Source organism: Barbus barbus (assembly GCF_936440315.1).
Source record: "Barbus barbus genome assembly, chromosome: 1".
In the NCBI taxonomy this organism is placed as follows: domain Eukaryota; kingdom Metazoa; phylum Chordata; class Actinopteri; order Cypriniformes; family Cyprinidae; genus Barbus; species Barbus barbus.
Window position 1 is genome coordinate 12,047,471 of NC_136729.1, and position 23,297 is coordinate 12,070,767.

At 40.5% G+C, this 23,297-nt stretch overlaps 1 protein-coding gene across 3 annotated transcripts; it reads right to left on the reverse strand.

Annotated features, from left to right (window-relative positions):
* Positions 1–2,250: 2,250 nt before the first annotated feature.
* On the reverse strand, positions 2,251–22,386 carry LOC306861531 (uncharacterized protein). Of its 3 annotated transcripts, none has more exons than XM_079403837.1 (25): positions 22,303–22,386; positions 11,921–13,346; positions 11,107–11,168; positions 10,980–11,018; positions 10,541–10,863; positions 10,220–10,443; positions 9,884–10,027; positions 9,031–9,129; positions 8,894–8,949; positions 8,488–8,762; positions 8,375–8,406; positions 8,136–8,270; positions 7,888–8,019; positions 7,598–7,639; positions 7,384–7,515; positions 7,053–7,169; positions 6,922–6,947; positions 5,104–6,838; positions 4,922–4,981; positions 3,937–4,845; positions 3,536–3,836; positions 3,102–3,431; positions 2,897–3,019; positions 2,599–2,720; positions 2,251–2,472 (listed from the first exon to the last, which is right to left on the reverse strand). In XM_079403837.1, exons 2-25 carry the CDS (start codon positions 13,136–13,138, stop codon positions 2,389–2,391), a joined length of 6,720 nt encoding a protein of 2,239 aa, XP_079259963.1. In that variant the 5' UTR covers positions 13,139–13,346; positions 22,303–22,386; the 3' UTR covers positions 2,251–2,388. The 3 variants fall into 3 exon arrangements, with proteins under 3 accessions (XP_079259963.1, XP_079259964.1, XP_079259965.1); XM_079403838.1 differs by having other exon boundaries at positions 22,330–22,380; XM_079403839.1 differs by having other exon boundaries at positions 2,252–2,472; positions 10,541–10,860; positions 22,303–22,379.
* Between the last annotated feature and the right edge of the window lie 911 nt (positions 22,387–23,297).

Here is a 23,297-nt window from a genome sequence, read left to right on the forward strand (position 1 = left end):
AAGCCGTCAACATTTAACCTATATAGGCTAGCTACTTTTTAAGGCAATGTTTAGGTTAATTACTGAATATTGAGTTATGCTACTTTATTTTAAATTTTTTAATTAGCCTATTAACAGTAGGCAGTAATTAAATGTTTTCGACAATATTTTGTCACATGACCTCATTATGTTGTTTAATTCGGGCAGTGGCATGCAGTCATCATTTTAAAGGCTGTTTTTACTCAAATTTTGTGAAAATAAATATGAAATAACGAGTCGACAAGTTAAAAAAGTAGAGATATTATTTTCACATCACACTTGAAATGGTGAAGCAAAGTGTATTACACAAAGCAATGGCTATTTTGGTAAACTGATTATCTCTGGTGCATATAGAAACTTTGCCTTTTTTAACTCTAGTGATTGTATGCTATGAGTGCTGAATTTCCACGTGATAATTTAAGCAGTGACCCATATGTGTCCATTAAATGTTGCGTTAAGTTAAAGGAATAATATAGACCTAATGACCTGATGAAACTTACCAATTTGCAAAACTAACGGAATGTATAGTTGATATCAAAAACTGGATGACTAGCAATTCTTACTGCTAAATTCTGAAAAAAACAGAGGTGTTAATTATTGGACCAAAAACTTTTGCATGTAATAACCTAGATCACCATCTAATACTTGATGGCCGCTCTGTAAATTCTTCGTTATCAGCTAGGAACCTAGGCGTACTTTTTGATAGCAAACTTTCCTTCGAAAAACATGTTTCTAGCATTTGTAAAACTGCATTTTTCCATCTTAAATGTATATCTAAATTACGACCCAAATTTTGTCTACCCGCCCAAGACTGATCCCCAGTGAAGACCCTGTCTCCAAGACGGCCTTCAGGAATAGACCACAGGAACCAGACGAGTCCTTTGCACAATCAGATTCTGTTTTAACCTAGATTTAAACAGCTGATTTTATCTGGCCAGAGGAGAATGACACTATTTCCCCGTCTAAATACTGTAAAGCTGATATAAAGCCACCCAGCTTTATATCAAGCTGATGTAAAGCTGCTTTGACACAATTTGCATTGTTAAAAGCACTATACAAATAATATTGAGTTGACTTGCTGTACTAGGACCATCAAGTACAGACTAATAAAGAACTACTAACAATGCCCTCTAGAGTGCAAGTATCCTTAAAAGGTGGTTGTCAGCTACATATGAAGCATCTAAGCTACAACAGTAAAACAAAAGACTTGCATTGCATGAAGCTTTGTAAACATTCAAGGAAAATAAATCTTTATATTCCTACCATGATTGTGGGCAAAGAAGAAATTTCATGAAAGCAATAGTTGACCCCAAAATGAAATCTCATTTACTTATCCTCACATGGTTGATAGGAACCGGGGCTGTTTTAAGCTTAAAAAACACAAACACATGCAATGACAGCCTAACACATGTGCACTCTTTCGAAGGACTCTCTTCAGAAGTAAGTCTCATTCATGCTTCTGAAAATTCAAATTGACATTCAAACCTGTGCACGCAAAATCAGGACCATTGACAACGTAGATGTGTGAAAAATTACTTCTGTATACATTTTAAAATAATTATTGGTGCAAAATTCAGCACTCAAACTAGTTAACACTTCTAATGTAGACTTTGTGAACCTGTGTATCCCCAAATATGGTGCATAGCTTGAGATTTTAGCTCATCTGTATTCTGTACCTTCCTACAGACCTTTCGGTTTCCATCTATTTTATCACCCCTCTTTGAAATACTAGTGAAACCGATCTCAAAAACTTTCAGACATCATCACAAGCCAGTGTTCCTGTAATCATTCCAAAAATGTTTTTGTCATTATAGAGTAGACATTACAAGGGTGTACTCACACCAGGAAAGTCCGCTAGGTCACTTGCTTTGGTCCGGACCAAATACAATGTTGATTTTTTAGTTTGGTGCGGTTCGCTTTCACACTGCCCTTTTTGCAAGTAAACCAGAAACTGGAAACAAAACCACGTGTGCTTAAGGTCATCCATTCATTGGTACATCCATTCAAATGTACCAGAGTTCATTTGGAAGCGGACCGAAACCACCTCTTCGGCTGGGTCTCGGTACAGTTGTTTGGTCTACACCCAAGAGCGATTGCTGTATTCACACCTGGCCAAAAAATCCACACCAAAGGGGGAAATTAACTTGAGTTTGATTCAATCGAACCAAACAAGACGGGTGTGAATACAACCCTTAGATATTTCAAAACTTAAAAATGCACATAAACAGACATGTGTGATTATGTTACCTTTATTTAGCACGAACCAATGAATTTCATTCTAAACAAGAATAATTAATAAAACTTTACAACAAAACAATTGGACTCATCTGTTAACAGAAAAAAAAGGAAAAAAGAAACTCTTAACAGGGGCTATTCAGAAGCAGAACTATGACTGGGCGTTGTCTGTGTTGAGGAGCCACCCTGCTTCTGAGACTTGAGCTTCTTGTAGTAATTCTGGAGGGGAGAAGGAGAACTACATAAATAGATGTGTTCAATCTTGAATAAGAACAGTACTTTAAGTACCACCAGTATTTTAAACAAGTAAGAAATTAAAGTGCATTTAACATTCAGAACTAGTACCTCCATGTTCTGGTAATGCTTTAGGCTGCAACAGTGACTTCTTTTAGCAGTTTCCTCATTGCCATAGAATAGAGAGCAGAGTCTGCAGAAGAAACCCGTCTTGGGCACCACAAAGTCAACCCCTATGAAACATGACAAAAACAAAACAAAACAAAACTGAATTAACTTTGTTTGGCAGTAATGTTGTGATAATGCATTTGATTCCAGTCATTGTTCACAGCATTATCAAACAAAGACTTTTTATATAAAACCAATAGGTTGGCGCTGATGGTAGCATCATTTCTAGTGGATCTCTTACCAATGGGATTGTCTGAGTTAAACGGGGGCAAGGTGAAGTCTTCAATCACAGGGGAATGAGAGCGGGCCTTCTTAGCCTCTGGTTCCTGTGTCGGCTCCATCTCCCGCCGTTGCTTGGACTCTTCTGCAAATGAAAATGATAGAAAGGAATTGGTAAGAACAATGGTAAAAAGAAATGCTAAATAACTGTCAATGAGATTAAATACCTTTGATTGAGGATTTTTTGTCAGAGACTGGTGTCTCAACAGCATCACTTTCTGACTTTGCATCGGACTTTAAGTTGTCATCATCTTTAGCTCTCGTCCTGTCCTCTTCTGACCCTGAAGAGACCTCGGCAGTCAATGATTCTGGAACTTTCACGGCTTCGGCCTTTTGCGGTTCTGGCTTAACATCGAGATCCATGGATTCGACAGCTGCAGGAGGACTCTCGCGTACGGAAGCAGCTGCGTCTGGTTCACACTCTACATTTGTCTCGGGTTCCTCTGCTTCTTCAGCAATCTCTGTTGCTCCTCTTTTACCTCTTGTGGATCTCCTCACTACAGAGAGCAAACGGAGACAACCTGCTTAACACTTTGCGCTTAGAAATACATCTAATCTGAGGGTTTAATGAGAAAGAAACTGCTTTCTCTCTTTTACTCACCTGGGGCCTGGCGGGTTCTCTTTTTGGCCCTTGAGGCTCTCTTTTTAACTTGCTTCTCCTCTTTGACATCTTCGCTGGGTGGTTGTTCATCTTCCTCCTCCCCTACTTCGTCCACAGTTACAAAGTTCATCTTGCGCAGCTCTTCAAGGTCACAGGGATCCTCTTCTTGGCTTGGTGATTTCACAGGCCCTTCTGGTATAATTGATGTTGTGGTGCTTGGGGTGATTGGCTTGTCTTCACTATGCTCCACTTCCTCATTCTCCTCATCATCACCCCTGGCCTCATCTACGGTTACAAGTGTCTGGAAAGACAAAGAAGAGATCATGCCAACTTCTAAGAACTAAACCAAACCAAGGTAGCCTTAATGATTGTTTTAACAAAAAAAAAAAAAAAAAACTGACCTCAGGATCGAATGAATCAAACTCCTCCTCTTCATCAACAATCTCATCCAGTGTAACTAGGCCTTGAAGTTCTTTGTCCAACTGATATTCTTCACCCCCCGTTTCATCATCTCCAACCTCATCAACCGTTACAAGTGTCTCAGGCACTTCATCAGCCTTTGAATGCTGTTCCTCATTTGTTTCATTGAGAAAATCTTCCTCACCCTCACTGACTTCATCAAGCGTGACCATTGCATCATGGGATAGAATTTCTGAGATCACTGTTGCCTCATTATTGTCCATCACTGGGGCAGAAGTTTCAGGCTCCTCGGCATGGACATCTTCTGATTTCTCAAAGGTTTCTGCAGAAGTTGGCGGGCAGAGTTCCTTCTGTAAAGCAGAGGAAGAAACTGACTGGCTTGGCTCCAATTCATCCAAGGTCCCAATGTCAGGGTCTTTTTTCATGGTTAGTAGGGTCTCAACATTGTTGTCCATCTCTGCTAAAGCAGTTTCTGCTACAGTACATGGCTCTGTTGTCTTGTTCTCATTGGCAGTTTCCATCCTATCTGTTCCCAGTGGTTTATCAGCACTCTCTTCCTGGGACTCTTGCTCTTCTGGCTTTGGAGATGCAACAACTTCTGCAGCTGGTGTGGTTTCTTCAATATTGGCTTCTATTTGATCTGCACATTCAATAACTTCAGGTTTTCCTATCTCAGAAGCAACAATCTTGTCAGTTTGTTTTGTTTGATCAGCTGGATCTGACTCCACAATAGGAGAGAAAATGGAGTGGGAATCGGGTTTATCCTCAATCTTCCCATCCTTGACTGAAGACTCAGTATTTGAGACCACAGTGTCCTCCGCATCATCCCCTACTTCATCAACGGTCACAAACTCATCAAAGTTAAATGGAAACGGTTCCTCGTCTTTTTCCTGAAAAACACATTCTTAATCAGCAATGCCTATCTTCAGTTACAAGACTGCAGACATGTTAAATTTAGACATTTACCTTTTCAGCTGTCCTTGTTTTTGAGTGACTTCTTGAAGGCTGCGAGTTTTTGCTGTGACTCTATAAACAAAATAAATCAAGCGGAAAGATACAAATTTCAGAGTGATTAATAAAAGCAGAAACATCAAGGTATCATTTGAAACATCTTAAAACAATAGCTATATATACTTGGTACACCTCACCCTGTGATCCACATCGTGCCCCCTTAAACGCTTTAATGGAGGGCTTGAATGCTTTGATGGAGGTGTGGACTCCCGCCTGCTCCTCCGGGAGGAAGACGACCCACAGGATCCCCCATGCCTGGTAGTAGGGCCGTCGTCTTCAGAATTACCCCTGCTCCTGTGCCAAGATGTTGGCCCTTTCTCTGGGGATTTGGTGTCCGCAGGCTTACTCTTTGACCCAGCATTCTGAGACCTTTTCTCTTTCTCGGCCTGAATCTTTTTGCTCTCTGCTTGAGTGGTCTTCTTGGTTGCTTGAGCAGGCTTCTTTGAGCTTGACAGGCCTTTTACGGTTTTCTTCTCTGCAGCTTTTTTCTCCATTTCTGCCCTCTGTTTGGCTTCTTCTTCAGCACGTTTTAGTGAAGACTGTAAGCGACACTGATGGACAGCTAATTCAAGGGCCTTCAAAATCTCCTGCGTAACTGGAGGAAAGTCCAGAGAATTGTCGTCAATCTGAAAGGGCTCAAGCACCGTTTGAGGGCTGTTTGAGGCGCATGTAACTGTGACAGATGAATTACTGACTGTTTGATCAGAAGTGGAGGGTAGGTCAGAAGCAGGATCAAAGGTTGGAATGGAGTCAGATTCAACAGTTGCAGGGACATGCTCTTCAGCAGGTTCATTTTCATTACTACACTGCGGATTTATGTCCATCTCTAAAGGTTCAGTTGATTTTAAGTCATTCATTTGGCCCTTGTTTTCAATCTTGAGCTTGTGTGTTTCCAAAACATCTTTTTTGACATCACTGGCTTTGGTAGGTTCTTCTGGATTCTTGGCCTCTACTGCAGTTTCCTCACTGCTAACAGTTGAAGCAACAATCTCCATTTCTGACTTGGCCTCATCATTATGGTCTTCTTCTAACTTTGAATTGTCAATTTTACTTTCTTCCACAGATGTAGGAACCAATTCTTTGGGAACATCTTCAGCCTGCAGGACATTCTGATCATTTTTCTTAAGCGATGTCCCTGTTTGATCAGTTGAGTCTATTAAAATGGAAGTTTCTGAGAAAGCCAATTCATGCTCTGCTTCTGCAGACTCCACTGAAACTGCAGGTTCTGAAGCGGAAACAGCCGATGCAAACTCAAGCTCTGTTTTTCCAGATTCTGAAGCAGGAATTGAGGATCCAACTTCATGCTCTGTGTTTGGAGATTCAACTGAAACAGCAGATTCTGCAGGGACTGACGATTCAACTTTAAGCTCTGCTTTCTCAGACTCAGTTGAAACGGCAGATTCTGAAGAGGGAACAGAAGATTCAACTTCAAGCTCCTTGTTCTCAATCTTGGATTCAGTTGTGGGAACTGAGGATGCAGCTTCATGCTCTTTTATCGCAGATTCAGTTTCAGGGGTCTCCATGACAGTTTCATTAACAGCTTGGGTATCCGTCTCTGCTTTATTCTCAGTAGTAGTCGTTTCAGGATTAGCAGACCCATCAACTGTAATGTCTTTGGGAACTGCAGTAACTTTAGTTGCAGCGGTATCAGCATTCATCTTTTCATCACCAACACTTTCTTTCAAACTTACTTCACTATTGCTTATAACAATAATTTCACCTTCTTTAGGTGCATTAGTTTTAGGAGCTTTGTCTTTTGTGACAGGTGAACCTGAAGTAGATGCAGCAGAAGCTCCTGCTGCAGTGACTACCTTTTGGGTTTTGACAGGATTAGTTTTCTTTGTTGCTGCTGTTGTACCAGGAGGGTTTGCTCTAAGAAGATGAGAGAGAAAATTGACATTTCCAGAAATGTTTTTATATAATAATAGCAAAATATTTCATTTCTGCCCTCTTACCCTTTTGCGTCGGTCTTCTTTTTAAACTGTTAAATTAATAACAACATGGTTAGTTACATTTTTAATTGCCTCTGTAAATGTATTGAGGTGATGCCAAACATGTAAATGGCAGACAATACCAACTGAACTACCTTGACTGGTTTTGCTAGTTGGAAGCTAAGGGTACTGTTCTGGACCACACAACGAAACTTGAGGAAGCGAGCGAAGATAGTCCTAGCGGTAGTAGCATTCTCCATTTCAAAAATAATCTGAGATTAAAACAATATTGCAACAGTCAGCTAAAATCTCACATTTCCCTTTAATAATAGAAAGCAGATAAAAAAAACTGAAAGATAAAAGACAATATTAGTTTACAGTCACTACATTATTGTTTATCCTGTTTCTCTGCAAAGATATTATGTGAGAAAAAAAATAAAAATAAGATTGTTTAATTAATATAGAAGTTGAATTTGAGGTGCTTACCCTGCCATTAAGAGGCAAAACGTTCTTGAAGGTACCATAGCGTTGAATTATGGTCTCTACTTCCTTGATTGCCCCAAGTGTTTTTGGCACATTGCCAACAATGAGAAGGCGTTCAGGCAATGTGACTATTTTCTGTGGTCAGAAGGGAAAAAAGAGAGTCTGAGACATGATATAGGTTATTTAATTTTAATTAATCTTTTTGGCATTTACTTACAGGTGATTTCTCCATGCCCATTAGCACTCTGAATACTGACTCCTTTGGGGCAGATAAAGATAAAACATTAAGTCAACACTAACCAGAATTAATCAAGCGAGTATAAATGTTCTTGAGACATAATGCTCTCTCTCTGATGGACAACAGAGAGTTCATTATTATTGCATTTTTAAGTGAGAACACAGAATATTTAATAAATTTGGATTAAATATCAAAACACATCATAAAATGTTTCTTGGACATTTATATTTTATTCGTACGCATAATTTACAGATGGAGTGCACACTCACAGTGTAATTCAGGTCGATAGGTTGCATCATCATCTTAACGGTTATCTCATTGTCTTGCACTTTAGCTGGTGTCTCAGAGTAGGCCTTCACCATTGCTTCAACTGCCTCTGTGTTGGGCATCTGCAGATAGGCCTAAAAAAAAGCATAAAAACTGTTAAAATATACAATACACTATACTATAAAAAATATGCATATTAAGATAATATAATAAAAATATTATATTACTATAATATTTTTATACGTACTACCTTTTGTTGAGTGATTGCCATGACAGGAGTTGCAACGAAGCCATATGGTTTAGCGAGCTTGGTGAGGTCATCCTCAGTAACCCCTTCCGCTGGAAGATTTGTAATCTCAACTATATTTTTTCTCCAGGGTATTTCCTGTAGTCAAAGAAAAAGAATAGAAGTAGATGATTTAACAAAGTGAATGGTATTATATGTGAAAAAAAAAAGAAAAAAAGTTTAGACATAACACAATAACATACCTTCTTTACCAATTTCTTTGCAACTGCTGTCACTGCCAAATTACACAAATAAAATGTTATACAGTTTGTCCTGCATGACCACAAGAATTACAGATGAAGACGCAGTCACTTACCTGATCCCTTAGCAGGGGCTTTAGCTTTAGCTGTCTGAACAGTCTTTTTGGGGTTGCTCTGTTTTCCCTTGGTTACTTGAGACATCTTGTTGGGGTTGCTCTGTTTTCCCTTGGTTACTTGAGCCGTCTTGTTGGGGTTGCTCTGTTTTCCCTTGGTTACTTGAGACGTCTTGGAACCTGTCACCTCCTTTGCTTTTGCTGGCTGAGGTGCCTTAACTGAGTTTGCAACCTTTACTTTTGCTGATTGGGTTGGTTTTGTTGTAGTCACCTCTTTTCTGTAATAGGACACAATGCATTTACAGAACCTTTTGCAATAACACTTATGTTTAATTCGAAAACATGAAAAATAAAAGTCAACAGTTAGATCTACGTTCATTGCAAAACCACTGCATGCATGATAACTTACTTCTTAACAGGTTTTTCGGTCTTAACAGATTTTCTCCCATCATCATCTCTTGCATCCTACAAAAATGCACAAATTGGATTTAATGTCAGGGCTTGGTATGGTTCATCTGTAAGTGGAATTGACAGAGTCAAACATACCTTCTCCATGCAGACTTTAATAACATGCCCACGAATTGTCAGGTTCTTACAGTTGAGCAAAGCTTTGGCATCCTCCTCTCTCTCCATACACACTGAGGCCTGAAGAGAGTACAAACCATACAATTTTGTAACAGCTACAACTACATAACAAATGCACACATTTGCATTACACTACCATTCAAAATGTTCTTTCAGAAAGAAGTTAATACTTTTATTAAGCAAGGATGCATTAAATTGATCAAAAGCCAGTGGTTTTTCAGCTGTTTTCAACTGTGGTTATAATAAGAAAAGCACCAAATCAGCATATTACTATGATTTCTAAAGAATCACGTGACACTGAAAATTGGAGTAATGGCTACTGGAAATTAAGCTTTACAGTCACAGGAATAAATCACATTTTAAAATATATTAAAATAGAAAATGGTTATATTAAATTGCAACAATATTTTTTCACAATACTACTGTTTTTACTGTATTTTTGAGAAATTAAATGCAGCCTTGGTGATCATAAGAGATTTCAAAAACATTAAAAAAAAAAAAAAATCTTAACCAACCCCAAACTTTTGAGTGGTACTGTGCATTTTTATAAACCCAGGATATAGAAGTTATGTTTCAATGTTCTGAGCTAAATAAAAACGGTCACAAAAGTCACATTCAAATGAACTCTGTTGATATGAACTTGGCCTTTGTTTAGGCATATATATAAATTACTAAGTCTAACATATAAAAATGTGAATTACAAAGAAGTGAAGGCCACATTTTACAGAGAGGTAGATAAGCAACTAATTAACTACCTGCACATTCAAAGATTAATGCAAAATAAAACCACAAATGATAAACACATTATTTCTACCTCTTTAATTGCCTTGAGCAGGATGGCAGTATAAATCTTGCCAAAAGGCTCAATGGCATCATTCAGTTCTTTGTTTGTAGTCCCATAAGGAAGTCCAATGAGCCTCAACAAACAGGATGTGCCAGGGGCATCCTTGGGTCTTGGCTTCACATCATGCAGAAACAAAGATAGCAATTAGATTTCATGCATTTATTACATATTAGTACAGATACACCTACATTCATCTCTACTTTTTTCAAAAATGTTTTCTAATGACCCTGATAGAAATACGACAGTACAATCACCCTTAAATCTATAGTAATAGAGGAACAAACAGCCTGCAATATGAGGATGTACCTTTGGAGTTCCGGAGGACTTTGAGATGGAGGTTCTGCTTGACTTGGAGCACTCAGCTCTCTTAGGAGAGGGAGGCCGTTTCCAACTACTGCTGCTACTGCTTCCCTTTGATGAGGAAGTAGTGGAACTACTTTTCTTCTTTGCTAGCTCTGCCAGCAGGGCTGGTGCCAAGGATTTCACCACAGCCTTCAAAGTACTACTGTCTGCGATTGAGGAAAGCTCAGCTGTGGGCAAGAAATGAACTTGATGCATTAGTACACCAAGTGATTTGATGGCAAACTGTACATTATATAGCAAGAGCATTGCAATAAAAGGTCTTACTTGAAGACATGAGTTTCATAGCCAATCGTTCACTACTGCTGGATCTCTGCTGCCAGGAGGGGCTGCTCCGACGGGGGCTCGAACGATGTACAGGAGAGCGCCTACTGTAAACTGGAGACCTTGACCGTTGAGACGGTGGACTACGGGACCTCCGTCTGTAAGGACTGACTCGAGACTTCCTATGGGGGGACCGGCTGCGACGGTACCTTCTTGGGCTTCGGGAGCGTGAACGGGATCGCTTACGGCAGCCTGAGGAGTCATGGTGCCGCTTCGGACTGGGGGATCTGGAGTACGAGTGCAATTGGGTGTGCCGCTTTGAGCTGCTGTGGATGATTGACCATTTAAGTGAATTTAAAAGCCTTTTTAATATATAGAAAATTATTGTGAATTAGAAGATGAATTTTTTTCAAGACCAAGATTGGATATGATAGGGATTTACCTTGAAACAGAGACAGCCTCAACATTCCAGTCAGGATATCTACAATAACAAAACAAGGACATGATTTAAACAAGAAATTCTCCAGTGGAATTCTTGAGCAATGAAGCCAATCATAAAAAACACTTACTGTTTCCTAAGACGTCTACAACTCTCAATGTGAAGATTTGTATTCTGATGTTCAAGCCAGTCCTGTGAACAAACAAAAATGCTTTATCAATGTCTTTAATTACCAATAGTGCTTTAAACAGTGCAACTGATTATAAAAAAAACAATTTAAAAAAAATTTAATATAGGGCTAAAAACTTTCAAAAGAGAAAAAAGAAATACCAGAAGTCCAAATTTGTGACACGATAAAGCTTCTCAAATCCACTATAGTCTCATTAAAACAAAAAGTCCATGATTTTCATGACACAACTTTTTTCCCCCAAAATGCGAGTCCAAGGCGTTGATTCAGGAATTATGAAGATGGAGATCGCCATCTGTCTTTTGTCTTCTGCATTGTGGAAAGTCATCAGGTCTGCCTTCACAACAGGTACAGTATTTTTTTTCTGGTTTCAACAAAATGTTTTTTCATCGGACTTTCCCAGGCTTCCAGAAAACTGGAATTGATAAAACTCCTTCCGAAACTGGAATTGGCTTGAAGTTGTCAAGATACATTTTTTTTTTCCCAGCCAGTTATTATCTACTCTATTCACATCACTGTACTGGCTAATATTTTTTAACCCACAATATGGCAACTGAACAATTAATAAGCAACTGAAGTTAACAAACATAAAAATTTCATTACAGGTTTCAGACATTTTTATTTAAATTTAATACAGTTTTAGCTCGAAGTTCACCAACACGAAGTTCATTTTTAAATGAATGAAACAGGAAGTGAGACCCTTTACATACAAAAAAATGCTTTCAAAAGAGGCACTACTGGGTAAGAAGATACTCACCTTAATCTGGATACATTCAATGTTACATAGAGAGCATGTATGAGGAAAGATTCTTGGCGTAGCTGCTGAGTAATCGTTCATCATGGTCGGAGTTGGAAGCCTCTTCACGCTGATTGGAGGTGATAGGAACGGGGTCCAGTTGGCATTCGGACCTCTGGGGATATCGTCAACGGTCATCATAGGAAGAACACCAAGTTGAGGCGGTATCTGCAGAGGAGGTCGACTGGAAGGCTGCAGAATAGGCTGGGAAGCAGAGGGTCTCGCTTGAATCGTATTAGTGGCTCTCGTATCTACTGGTGGAGGTTTCTGAAGCTTTGGAACTTGTACAGGTCCTGGAGCTGGCTGACGTGGCTGAGGATGCTTTGCGATGTCCATGCCAATGAAGGGTGGTCCAGAGACCTCCCTCACAAACTTTGGTGACTCTTTAGGCAGGTGTTTACTTGCATAGCCATCCGGTCTCTCCTCAGGATAGTCAAATGTACTAGAATGTCCATAGTCAATAACTTTGCTGTATTCAGGTCTTGCATCAACGTCTCTCTTTGCTTTACGCATTCGGATGTCTCGTAAAATGAATGGTAGGTTGTCGGGGGTCAGCTGATCATCTGGATAGTGGCTTAGAAGTTCTAGGTCCTCACTGGAGAGTCCAAAACTTGCTAGGATGCTGCTGGCACTTTCAGAGGTGTAGCGTGAAGGCCGCTGTTCTGGCGGAGGCTGGCTGTCCAAACCACTTGATCCTCCAACAAAACTAGCAGAGGGGAACAGCTGTGAAGAACTGGAAGCACGGTCCAAACTTGAAGATGTGAAGAGCTTGCTTGGGGCATGGTATATGGACCAGTCCACCTCATCAGATCGCGAAGTCCCTGAAAAGCCGCTTCCAGAGGGAAGCACTTCATCCCTTGTATCCTCTCTCATACGGGGATCTGCTTTTTTGGGTTGCTGGAGCATTTGAGTGAGAAAGCGAACTTCCTCGCGGGCTCCCCGAAGGTTCCGGTCTATGGCGGCTTCGAGATCTGGGGAAATCTGTGACTGGCGTTGTCCCAGTGAAAAGGGTTGGTTGGCCATCAATCCCCCGCGAGAACCGGATATGGAACCCAGGCCAAGACGGGCTGCTCCCAGCTCCATTCGAGGCCGTGAGCCAAGACCATACTGGCCAGGCACGATGGGTCTCTGACCACTGGGGAACGGCCCTCCACGGGGATTATATAATGGATGCGACATGGTGACCTTGAGCAAGTTGTGCAAGGTCAAAGCAGGTGAAGCAATTGCAGGCGGAGTGACGCTTGTGCCAGCAATTGCATTCAGCTGGTGCAGTGCCAACTGAGCCTTTATCTGTGCCAGCTGGAGGGAGACGGGGCCTAAAAGCGGCAGACTCCCAAAATGCCTCAATTCAACAGGGGGCACACAACTTTCCAAGAACAATGAAAAGCTGGAAAAATTAGGGGGAAAAAAAACACACAGATAGGGTTATTGGCTTGTTGTCTTCATGTCCTCACACAGAAATGGCAAAACGGATGCGACCATTTTCCCCTTCTGTCACACAATCTCAAATCTCCAGCTTCAAGGAATTTAAACAGGCTTCCATGTCTTCACTGAAGAAGAAAAACAGCAAGCAAGACAGACAAAGCAAAATAACATCACAGTTTAGGAGTATCTTCACAACTTTCATGCATGAGTTTTAGTAGGGTTCTTTTTTTCAGGGAGGGACAAACATGCCTCAAAGCAGGACAACATGATCCTTTATAGATATTAGGCAACTGTACTTTATTTTATAACCTGTCAGCAGTAATTTGACCTTTTACATTAATGCTGGTTTGACGTAATTTGAGTCTAGACTGTCAATATTGTCCATCCCTGTCAACAAAATTCACTAAGGTGACTCCTCTTCGTAAACAGTTCAATGAAAAGAGAAGACTCTACTTCTGTAAAAAAAAAAAACTGAGCCGTTGCACTGAGCATTTCTGAAATAAATCAAGAATTTCTTACTAAGCAACCAGGCAGTGTTGCCAAGTCTAGAATTTTCCTGTGGAACTGGGCTACTTTTATACTCTTGCCATGGGTTGTTGTCTGCTCCGCTTAGGGCTGGGCGATATGGCCTAAAGTAAAAATCCCAGATTTTTTCACAAAAAATCCGATTTACAATTTAAGTCGTTTTTTTCCCCCCTACTTAAAATCAATCTGCAGGTGACAAAGAAATTGTTCAAAACAAGTTCTAACTTTACGGAGTGTCTATTTACACTAAGTGCAAATAGCCCGCCTTGTTGGTAAAGGCTATTTACACTAATTACACTATTTACACTTTGTGATTGAGTTAGTCAACAAAAAGACGCCCATATAGCATCAATTTCAGTGGTGTAGATGGTAAGGCTCATGCTTTTTGATGCGATCGACCTGAGTTCGAGCCCGCCTTTTACCGAACGTTTTTCTCCCTTTTCAAATCTCATATCGCATCGGAATGGCATTTATTTTCAATAAAAATGAAGGAAATTATCAAAAAGTTGAAAATAAAAGTATCGGGTAGGGTTAGGGTAGGTGTAGGGAGGGCTTTATTGCCCCAATAAGGTGGCATTCATTTAATAATTTGAATTAAGTAAAATTTATTTATATAGCACCAAATATATATATATATATATATATATATATATATATATATATATATATTCACAGACAAGGAATCACAAAGTGCTTTACAACACTATCAGTAAAACAAATCAAACATACATTCAATCAAAAATAAAAAACATAAAAACAAAACAAATTAGAGAATATCTCAGAAATGTAATAACAGCCAAACTGTACTGTTAATTAAAAGCTTGTCCAAAGAGGTGCGTCTTTAGGTGCCTTTTAAAAGAATCTGCAGAGCCCATTGTTCTGTGTGTTAGAGGGAGAGAGTTCCAGAGCCTTGGAGCCACACCACAAAAAGCACACAATCACCTTTTGTCTTAAGACGTGTTTTAGGAATAGTTAGAAGGTCCAGGTCAGAAGACCTTAAAGACCGACCAGGAGAATGTGCATATAATAGTATAATGTCTTATAATAATTAAAACTATAATTTACACTCAATACATTATTATTGCATAAGGTTTTATAATGTACTACTATACTGAGGTGCAGATAATTGCCACTATTTGCAATAAATAGCCTAGCATAAATAGCAGAAAATCTTGCTATTTTAACAGTGTAAATAGTATCAATTGCTAAGAAAATATGCAATTTGCACTTATAGTATAAATAGTATAAAATAGCAATAAATAGCTATTTCCACTTATTAGTATAAATAGAATCTAATTGTTATTTACACTCAGTGCTCACTGATAGCCGCTGCCCTAACTTTATTTTGTTTTGATTTTCCCTTCTGGGATTTGATCTGGATTTCCCCCCTTGGGGTTAAAGTGCAATCAGAAACAACAAGCCAAAAAGACAGTGAAAATGTAACATAAAATAACGTTACATAACATAAAATGTACCGTAGGCCTAATATAAGACATAAAATTGTTTGACGCCCTTTGGCCTGAATTGTGAATCAGTATTCAGAAAGGCACAGAAAACAAATAACTATTGCTAACGGTTGCCTGTTATGCCTTGTTTCCACTGAACGGTACAGTACAGTACGATTCGGTACGGGTAACCCTGATCAGGCTTGCGTTTCCACTGCCAACAGTACCCTTTACTTGATAGGCGTGGTGTATGCCAGAAAGTAGCGATCGACAATAAAGCGTGACAATAAGCACAACTCTGCCTCTTTTATGTCAGTTTTTATGAACAATAATAGCCATCATAAAAGTATAAGTACAAAGTATAAGAGGCTTATATAAGAGGAAATAAAGACAAAAGCAAACAATTCACAGTCAAACGTTTGCTACAGTCAGCGCTGTAAGTTATACGGTAAAGTTCAAAATAGATATAAAGTTGAACTTTGTGCTCAGTCAAAACGATATGACCAGGAACTAATAATAGGTTCATGAGACCACGAATGCCTGTTAAATATACACAAAACTAATTGATTCTCGTTTAATCACCACAGAGACATCAGAGCCAGCGGCAAATGTCAGAAGGACTAGCCGAGCGTGAGGCGGATTCATGAGTACGGAGCACCCGGTGATCGCCTGGAGCTCTGAAATCGGCATAGCAAATTTTCAATAGGCTCTATATCTTTATAAATAAACCGCAGATTTGAAAAACTCTTAAAACTACATTTCATGACAGAATAACAGTAATATTTTGAAAATTACGCGGGTTTTAGGGCCAAGTCCACAAGAACACATATTGAGAGACGATTATTTTCTGTGTGAAAATATAAAAGTATAAAATACACTGTTATATATTTTTTTGTGTTTGCGCACTCTGATGTATTAAGCAGAACACAGCAGAGCGAAACGAGTGAAGGATAAGCTTTATCCCCTTGTATCACGCAAAAGTGACGATTCTGGTAAACCAATCAACATCTACAGTGAGTTTAGCTCCACCCTTTTGTTACCCTTTGCTGTGCTAGGTACCCCAATGAAAGGGTACCAAAAAAGTGGTATGGTACGGTTCGCTATTTTGGTACCATTCACAACTTCTGACAAACGGACATAATTCCGTACCGCTCAGTGGAAACGAGCCATTACATTGCCAGTGTTTCCCACAGACTTGGGACTTTATTTGTGGCTGCATATTGAGATCCAAGATGGCGGCGCGAACACATCGCGAGGCTCAGCGTCTTACCAGATTTAGGAAAATAGTGTTAATTTACCTGGTTATTTCACTCGTGTTCGCGCGATTCAGTTATGCGAACTACAGCTATACTAAACAGTCACTTTTGGACATCAACAAACAATGTTCCAACATAGTTTTAGATCATCCTTTCGACTTCAGCGAACTCCCGCCGGAGCTACTGAGATCACCGCGGACAGGCGGATCACTCGTACCGGCCGGAAGTGCTCGGCGTCGGCGTCGAGACCGTAAACAAAGACGGGGAAAGCGTGGAGGGCTGCGTGCTAAGCTAAGGCTAAACCCACATCGACCAGCTCTGCCCAGCGTCTTCCTTGCCAATGTACGGTCTCTGATGAACAAGATGGACGAACTAAAAATCTGGACCCTCACACAGAAATGGCTTATGGACTGTAATGTTATGTTCTTCACTGAAACATGGCTCTGCAACGATGTCCCAAACAGCGTGGTGCATATGGACGGACGCTCTCTCTTCAGGGCTGACAGAGTAGCAGCAACCTCTGGTAAAAACAAGGGCGGTGGAGTATGCATTTATGTAAATAAATCATGGTGTAAAGACTCTGTCATTGTTGATACCTACTGCTCTGCTGAGCTGGAGTTCCTGATTATCAAGTGCAGGCCATTCTATCTACCACGTGAGTTCACTTGCATTGTTGCTGCTGCAGTTTATGTACCTCCGGACGCTAATGCTAACGTGGCTATGAAAGAACTTTGTGCTGCTATTAGCAAACTACAAACCCTGCACCCGGATGGAGCCTTTATTGTTGCTGGGGACTTCAATCACTGCACTTTTAGATCTGTTCTACCTAAATTTCATCAAAATGTCTCCTGCACTACAAGGGGACATAAAACATTGGACCACGTTTACACTAATGTGAGTGATGCCTACAAAGTCACACCCCTCCCCCACCTGGGTCAGTCTGATCACCTCTCTTTGTTCCTGCTCCCCAAGTATACCCCAGTCATCAAACGTGTGAAACCTACAATAAGGACTGTTAAAATCTGGCTGGAAGGTGCTGACTCCACTCTTCAACATCAATTCCAGCACACAGACTGGAATGAGTTTGCTGTCCAGGCCACCACAAACTCTCAGATTAACATTGACATTTATACCAACTCTGTCATGGAGCACATCAACAGCTGTGTGAGCAGAGTGACCACACACAAAAAAATAAAAATTTTCCCCAATCAGAAGCCCTGGATGAACAGAGAGGTCCGCCTCCTGCTCAAAGCAAGAGATGCAGCCTTCAGGTCTGGAGACCAGGAGGCTTACAGCTCAGCCAGAGCCAACCTGAGGAAGGGTATTTGCCAGGCCAAACTCACACACAAACAGAAGATTGAAGATCACTTCAATTCTTCAGACCCCCGGCGTATGTGGCAAGGCATACAATCTATCACGGATTACAAACCACCTAACTCTGTGCCCCCCTCCAGCTCTGCCTCCCTCCCAGACGAGCTCAACCACTTTTATGCTCGTTTTGATCAAAATAATAAGGAGATCTCACTCAAAGCTGAGCATCAACCCAGTGAACTGCCTCTCACTCTCTCCACATCAGATGTCTACTCCACTCTGCGTAAGGTGAATGCACGGAAGGCAGCTGGCCCTGACGGAATACCTGGTCGTGTGCTTAAAGCCTGTGCGGAGCAGCTAGCTGAGGTCTTCACGGACATTTTCAATCTGTCCCTGGCCCAAACATCTGTCCCCACTATCTTCAAAACCTCCACCATCGTACCAGTACCGAAACACTCCACTGCCTCGGTCCCTAACGACTTCCGTCCTGTTGCACTCACCCCCATCATTGCCAAGTGTTTTGAGAAACTGGTTGCATCCCACTTAAAATCCTGTCTCCCTGCTACACTGGACCCATTCCAATTTGCCTATCGCCACAATAGGTCAACAGAGGACGCCATCTCAACAGCGCTTCACTCTGCCCTCACCCACCTGGACAGTCAAAACACACATGTGAGAATGCTGTTCATAGACTTCAGTTCTGCATTTAATACAGTAATCCCCTCCAAGCTGATCTCCAAGCTCAGCCAGCTTGGAATCAGCACACCCATCTGCAATTGGATTCTAGATTTTCTGACTAACAGACCTCAGTCCGTTAAGTTAGATAACCTCTCCTCCTCCATCATCACCCTGAACACCGGCGTGCCACAGGGCTGCGTACTGAGCCCTCTCCTGTACTCCCTCTTCACCCATGACTGTGTTCCTGTTTATGGCTCCAACACCATAATCAAATTTGCAGATGACACCACGGTGGTAGGTCTGATCAAGGATGACGATGAATCAGCCTACAGGGATGAGGTGCAGCACCTGGCTGTGTGGTGTGCCACCAACAATCTACAGCTAAACACCCAGAAGACAAAGGAGATCATTGTGGACTTCAGGCGGACTAGGAGTCATGCACACACACCCATCTACATCAACGGAGCTGTAGTGGAGCGTGTGTCGAGTTTCAAGTTCCTTGGCATCCACATCTCTGATGACCTCACCTGGTCCCATAACACCTCCACTCTGGTCATAAAGGCACAGCAGCGCCTTTACTTCTTAAGGAGCCTTAAGAAAGTTCACCTGAATCCCAGGATCCTTGTGGAATTCTACCGTTGTACCATTGAGAGCATACTCACGAACTGCATCTCAGTATGGTACAGCAATTGCTCCGCATCTGACCGCAAAGCACTCCAGCGGGTGGTGAAAACTGCTCAACGGATCACCGGCACCCAGTTAACTTCCATTGAGAACATTTATCATAAGCGCTGTCTGGGCAGGGCAAGAAACATCATCAAGGATGCCTCTCACCCTAACCATGGACTTTTCACCCTCCTTCCATCCGGCAGGCGTTACAGGTGCCTACGCTCTCGCACTAGTAGGCTCAGGAAGAGCTTCTTCCCCGAGGCTGTGACACTTCTGAACGCCACACCACTAATCTAACCTGCACCTGCTTATTACTGCACTGGTCACAGTACTTTACACACATGCATTTGCACTATTCATATTTTGCACAGACTGCACATTGTCAAAGTCATTACAATATAAACTGTCTAAAGTTGTTACTGTACAAAGCACAGTAAACTATTTCTATAATATTGCACTACTGTTATTTTGCATAGAATACATTGTTCTATCAATACTTGCACACACTCATCCAGCTGTATTTATTTATTTATTACCACTGTTCTCACGTTTCTGCTGTTCATAATATGTATATATAATCCCACATTGCTCTGTTCATAATGTACATACAATCCCTACATTGCATTCCTATTTATATTCTGTATATACTCTGCTCAATACTGTATATAGCAATTCCACTGTACATTCTGTAAATCATATCTTCATTTACTCTGCACTTATATGTATATAAAACACTATATTCTTGCACTTCTGGTTAGATGCTAATTGCATTTCATTAGCTCTGTACTTGTACTCTGCATAAATGACAATAAAGTTGAATCTAATCTAATATATGCAAATTAATTCTCTGCCAGCAGGAGGCGGAGAAATAGCGTTTTCCCCCGGTAACGGTGTACACAAATTAGCGCTCTGCTCACAAACGCTGCTTTATCAGACATTATGCAAGATGAAATGAAATTGACATCCAAAATTTTCTGAAGACAGTCAGTTTCCTTCAGAAATGCAGTGATATAAAGACACCCGCACCGTGATTCGATTCTGAAACATGCAGTGCTTGCTTATTCATGAAGTCAAAGTTTTTTGAAAAAAAAAAATCTATCTGTGGCGGTCAGTTTTGATATTGTGGCAGGCCGCCACAAATAAATCAATGTATTGGAAACACTGCATTACAGAATATAAAATTTCACTTAGCCTACCACATAGAGTAAGGAGAGATGACTGAGGACGATGACGAATGATTTGCAGATCCTGAGCACCATGACAAACATCTGATCTTGTAAAATGTGTGGTAAGTAGGCTACTGCCGCTCCATAGTAAAAACAGAGTACGTGCGTTCGCCAATCTCGAAAGTGAAACTAAAAAGCCATTGTGCATTCAAAAGCAGTTTCAATGCCATGCATAATACCAGCTCCATGATGCCCGCAATTTTATACACAGTATGACTACCTAATGATATAACTGCAAGAGAAAGTATTGATATTTCTTGTATTTATTGGAGTTCTGTAGTTTTTCTATCAAGGTGAACCCCCTGGAAGGAGGTTTTGACCCACAGGAACACAATTTCGATAGCCAATTTCCACTGGAACGCGATTGTGCTAGTTTTGAGTACCAATTGGGCTGGATCTGTTATGCAGACTTAGCAAACCTGCAACCAGGGCTGCTTTTTTCAACGGTCTCTACGATCTACTTAGGCATATAGTGCTTTTGGGACACACAATTTATTTGAATTTATTTATTATATCTCTTTTTATCAAGTTTTTCTAACCGTAAAAGTGTCAGAAAAGACAAAAGGAAACAGCATTAACCACCTATTCTACTTCAATAATGTTACATAGTACAAAGTGAATAAATAAATACTGTAGGGCAGGACATCATTTTATCCAACTTGGGAACAATTCCTTTTCAGATCTGTCTTTATTTGCCATCACTGCCATAACCTTAGTCATTGTAGTCGGCATTAAAATTAAATTTCTACAATTTCTACATTTTTTTCTAAATGCATGTTATTGATCTTTTTGCAAATAACTCACCCATATATGCATTTGAGAGATTAATCTACTACATTGTTTAAATATTATAAAACATTTTGTTCTCGCTAAACATCAAAAATGATATTCAGTAAATTAGTTACATTTTGATTCCTTTGATATAATTGATCAATTCAAAACATGCATGTACAAAATTAAAACGCAGCAGTCTACATATCAGGAATTAACAGAACGTATGCAAAATTTCATCAAACATCCATCTGAAACCTTAAACCACTGGGTTTTTGATTGCACTTTCTGTCATTACCCTGCAGGAAGTGTTTTAAAGGGAACATTTACTGCAAAACGAAATGACTCAGACGTGAGCCCGACATCCAGCGACCGAAAACAAAATGTCCACTGAACAGTAACAGACCTCCTCACACAGCAGCCATTTCTGATAACAGGCCTAAACCTGTAGTACACTAAACGGAGGTACTTCCGGCCATTATGAAGAACGATACAGAAACACAAGATGATGTTACAACCCAAACATCTGCTTCAGTTCCCCTCTTGACTAAATTAGAGCACCTGTACTGCAAATGGAAGGCATACAACATACAATATCGTGTAAACAACTGCTAAAACACATATTTGTCATGAGACTGAACAGCTGACCAATCGATGTTGAGGAATTACACCCAAACAGTGATCTATAACGCTTCCATTACAACCCGCTAGCATCGCTAGCTCGAGCGCGTCGATGGAAACTTTATAGTCTGGATGGGGTAATGTTTTTGTGGTAAGTGTGCCGCATACAAAGTTAAAAGCTATATACAATTGCATGAAACTCGCTGTAAGAGTGATCTGATGGGCAGATCGGTCATGAAATGAACTAGATTCATGCAGGCCTCTGGCTCTGCCGCTTAGCCCTCAGTGTATCGTTTATCCCGATCAAGTCGACGTCGCCATTTCATAGAGGAAAAATCATTTTATTCCACAAATATATCACCACATTTACACTAGCAGGCTTCCCAACATAGATGAGATGCACTACAATAACATACCTCGTACTTTAATATGCAAAATCTTACTGTGGAAATCCGACGAGGAAAACGCTCCGCTTTATGGGCACGTTCAGCTTGAGTCTCAGACGCGATCACATGATCGAAGAGATGAACGGAGTCACGAGTCAGGAAAACCAATCAAACTCGAACCGGAACACTTCAAATTATTCTGTAAACTATTAACTTATTATTCAGTAGACTAATTATTTCACGAGACGGTTGCACTTTTTTGCACAGTAGTTAATAAGATATAGGTTTTACGCCGTTTCTTATTAACAGTAGAGAGGGGGTCGTTTTTAAGGATATCCAGGAGATGGCAGTGTTTTCATTTTTGAGACTAGTCTGACTCTTTTTCTTTTTTTTATTTATTAATGCAAAAATAAAGAATAAAACACATAGAATAATACAACCATCAACATAAAAATGATAAACAATAATAACGAAACAAAGTAGAAACAGATAAAGAACAGTCAGTCTTTTTCAGTCAGGCAAAGACTAGTGCAGTGCTTCCCAAACCTGTCCTAGAGGCCCCCCTGCCCTGCATCTTTTGTATGTCTCCCTTATCTAACACACCTGATTCCACTCATCAACTCGTTAGTAGAGACTTCAATAACTAAATTGGGTGTGTCTGATTAGGGAGACATACAAAGGCTGTATCCGAAATCGCCCCCTATACCCTCATTCACTATTCCCTACATTAGTCCACTCATATAGTACTTGAAGGAGTGAATGAAAACGAGTGAGTGAATTCGGACACTAAGTGCACCGGAAGGACTGCCGCTTTTGCATATTTGCTTCCTGTTAAATAATAATTTGAAACGGGCAGCTCCAGTAGTAAGATTGAAGGATTTATCTTGAACTCTGTCACGGAAATTATGTATAAACCCTAATAGTCAATTTACAATTAATTTTGTACCTTTGTTGTATTCCACTGTATTACGCCGTGGACCAGCGCTTCTAAAATCAATGGATGGATGATTCAGCTGCGGGCGCCA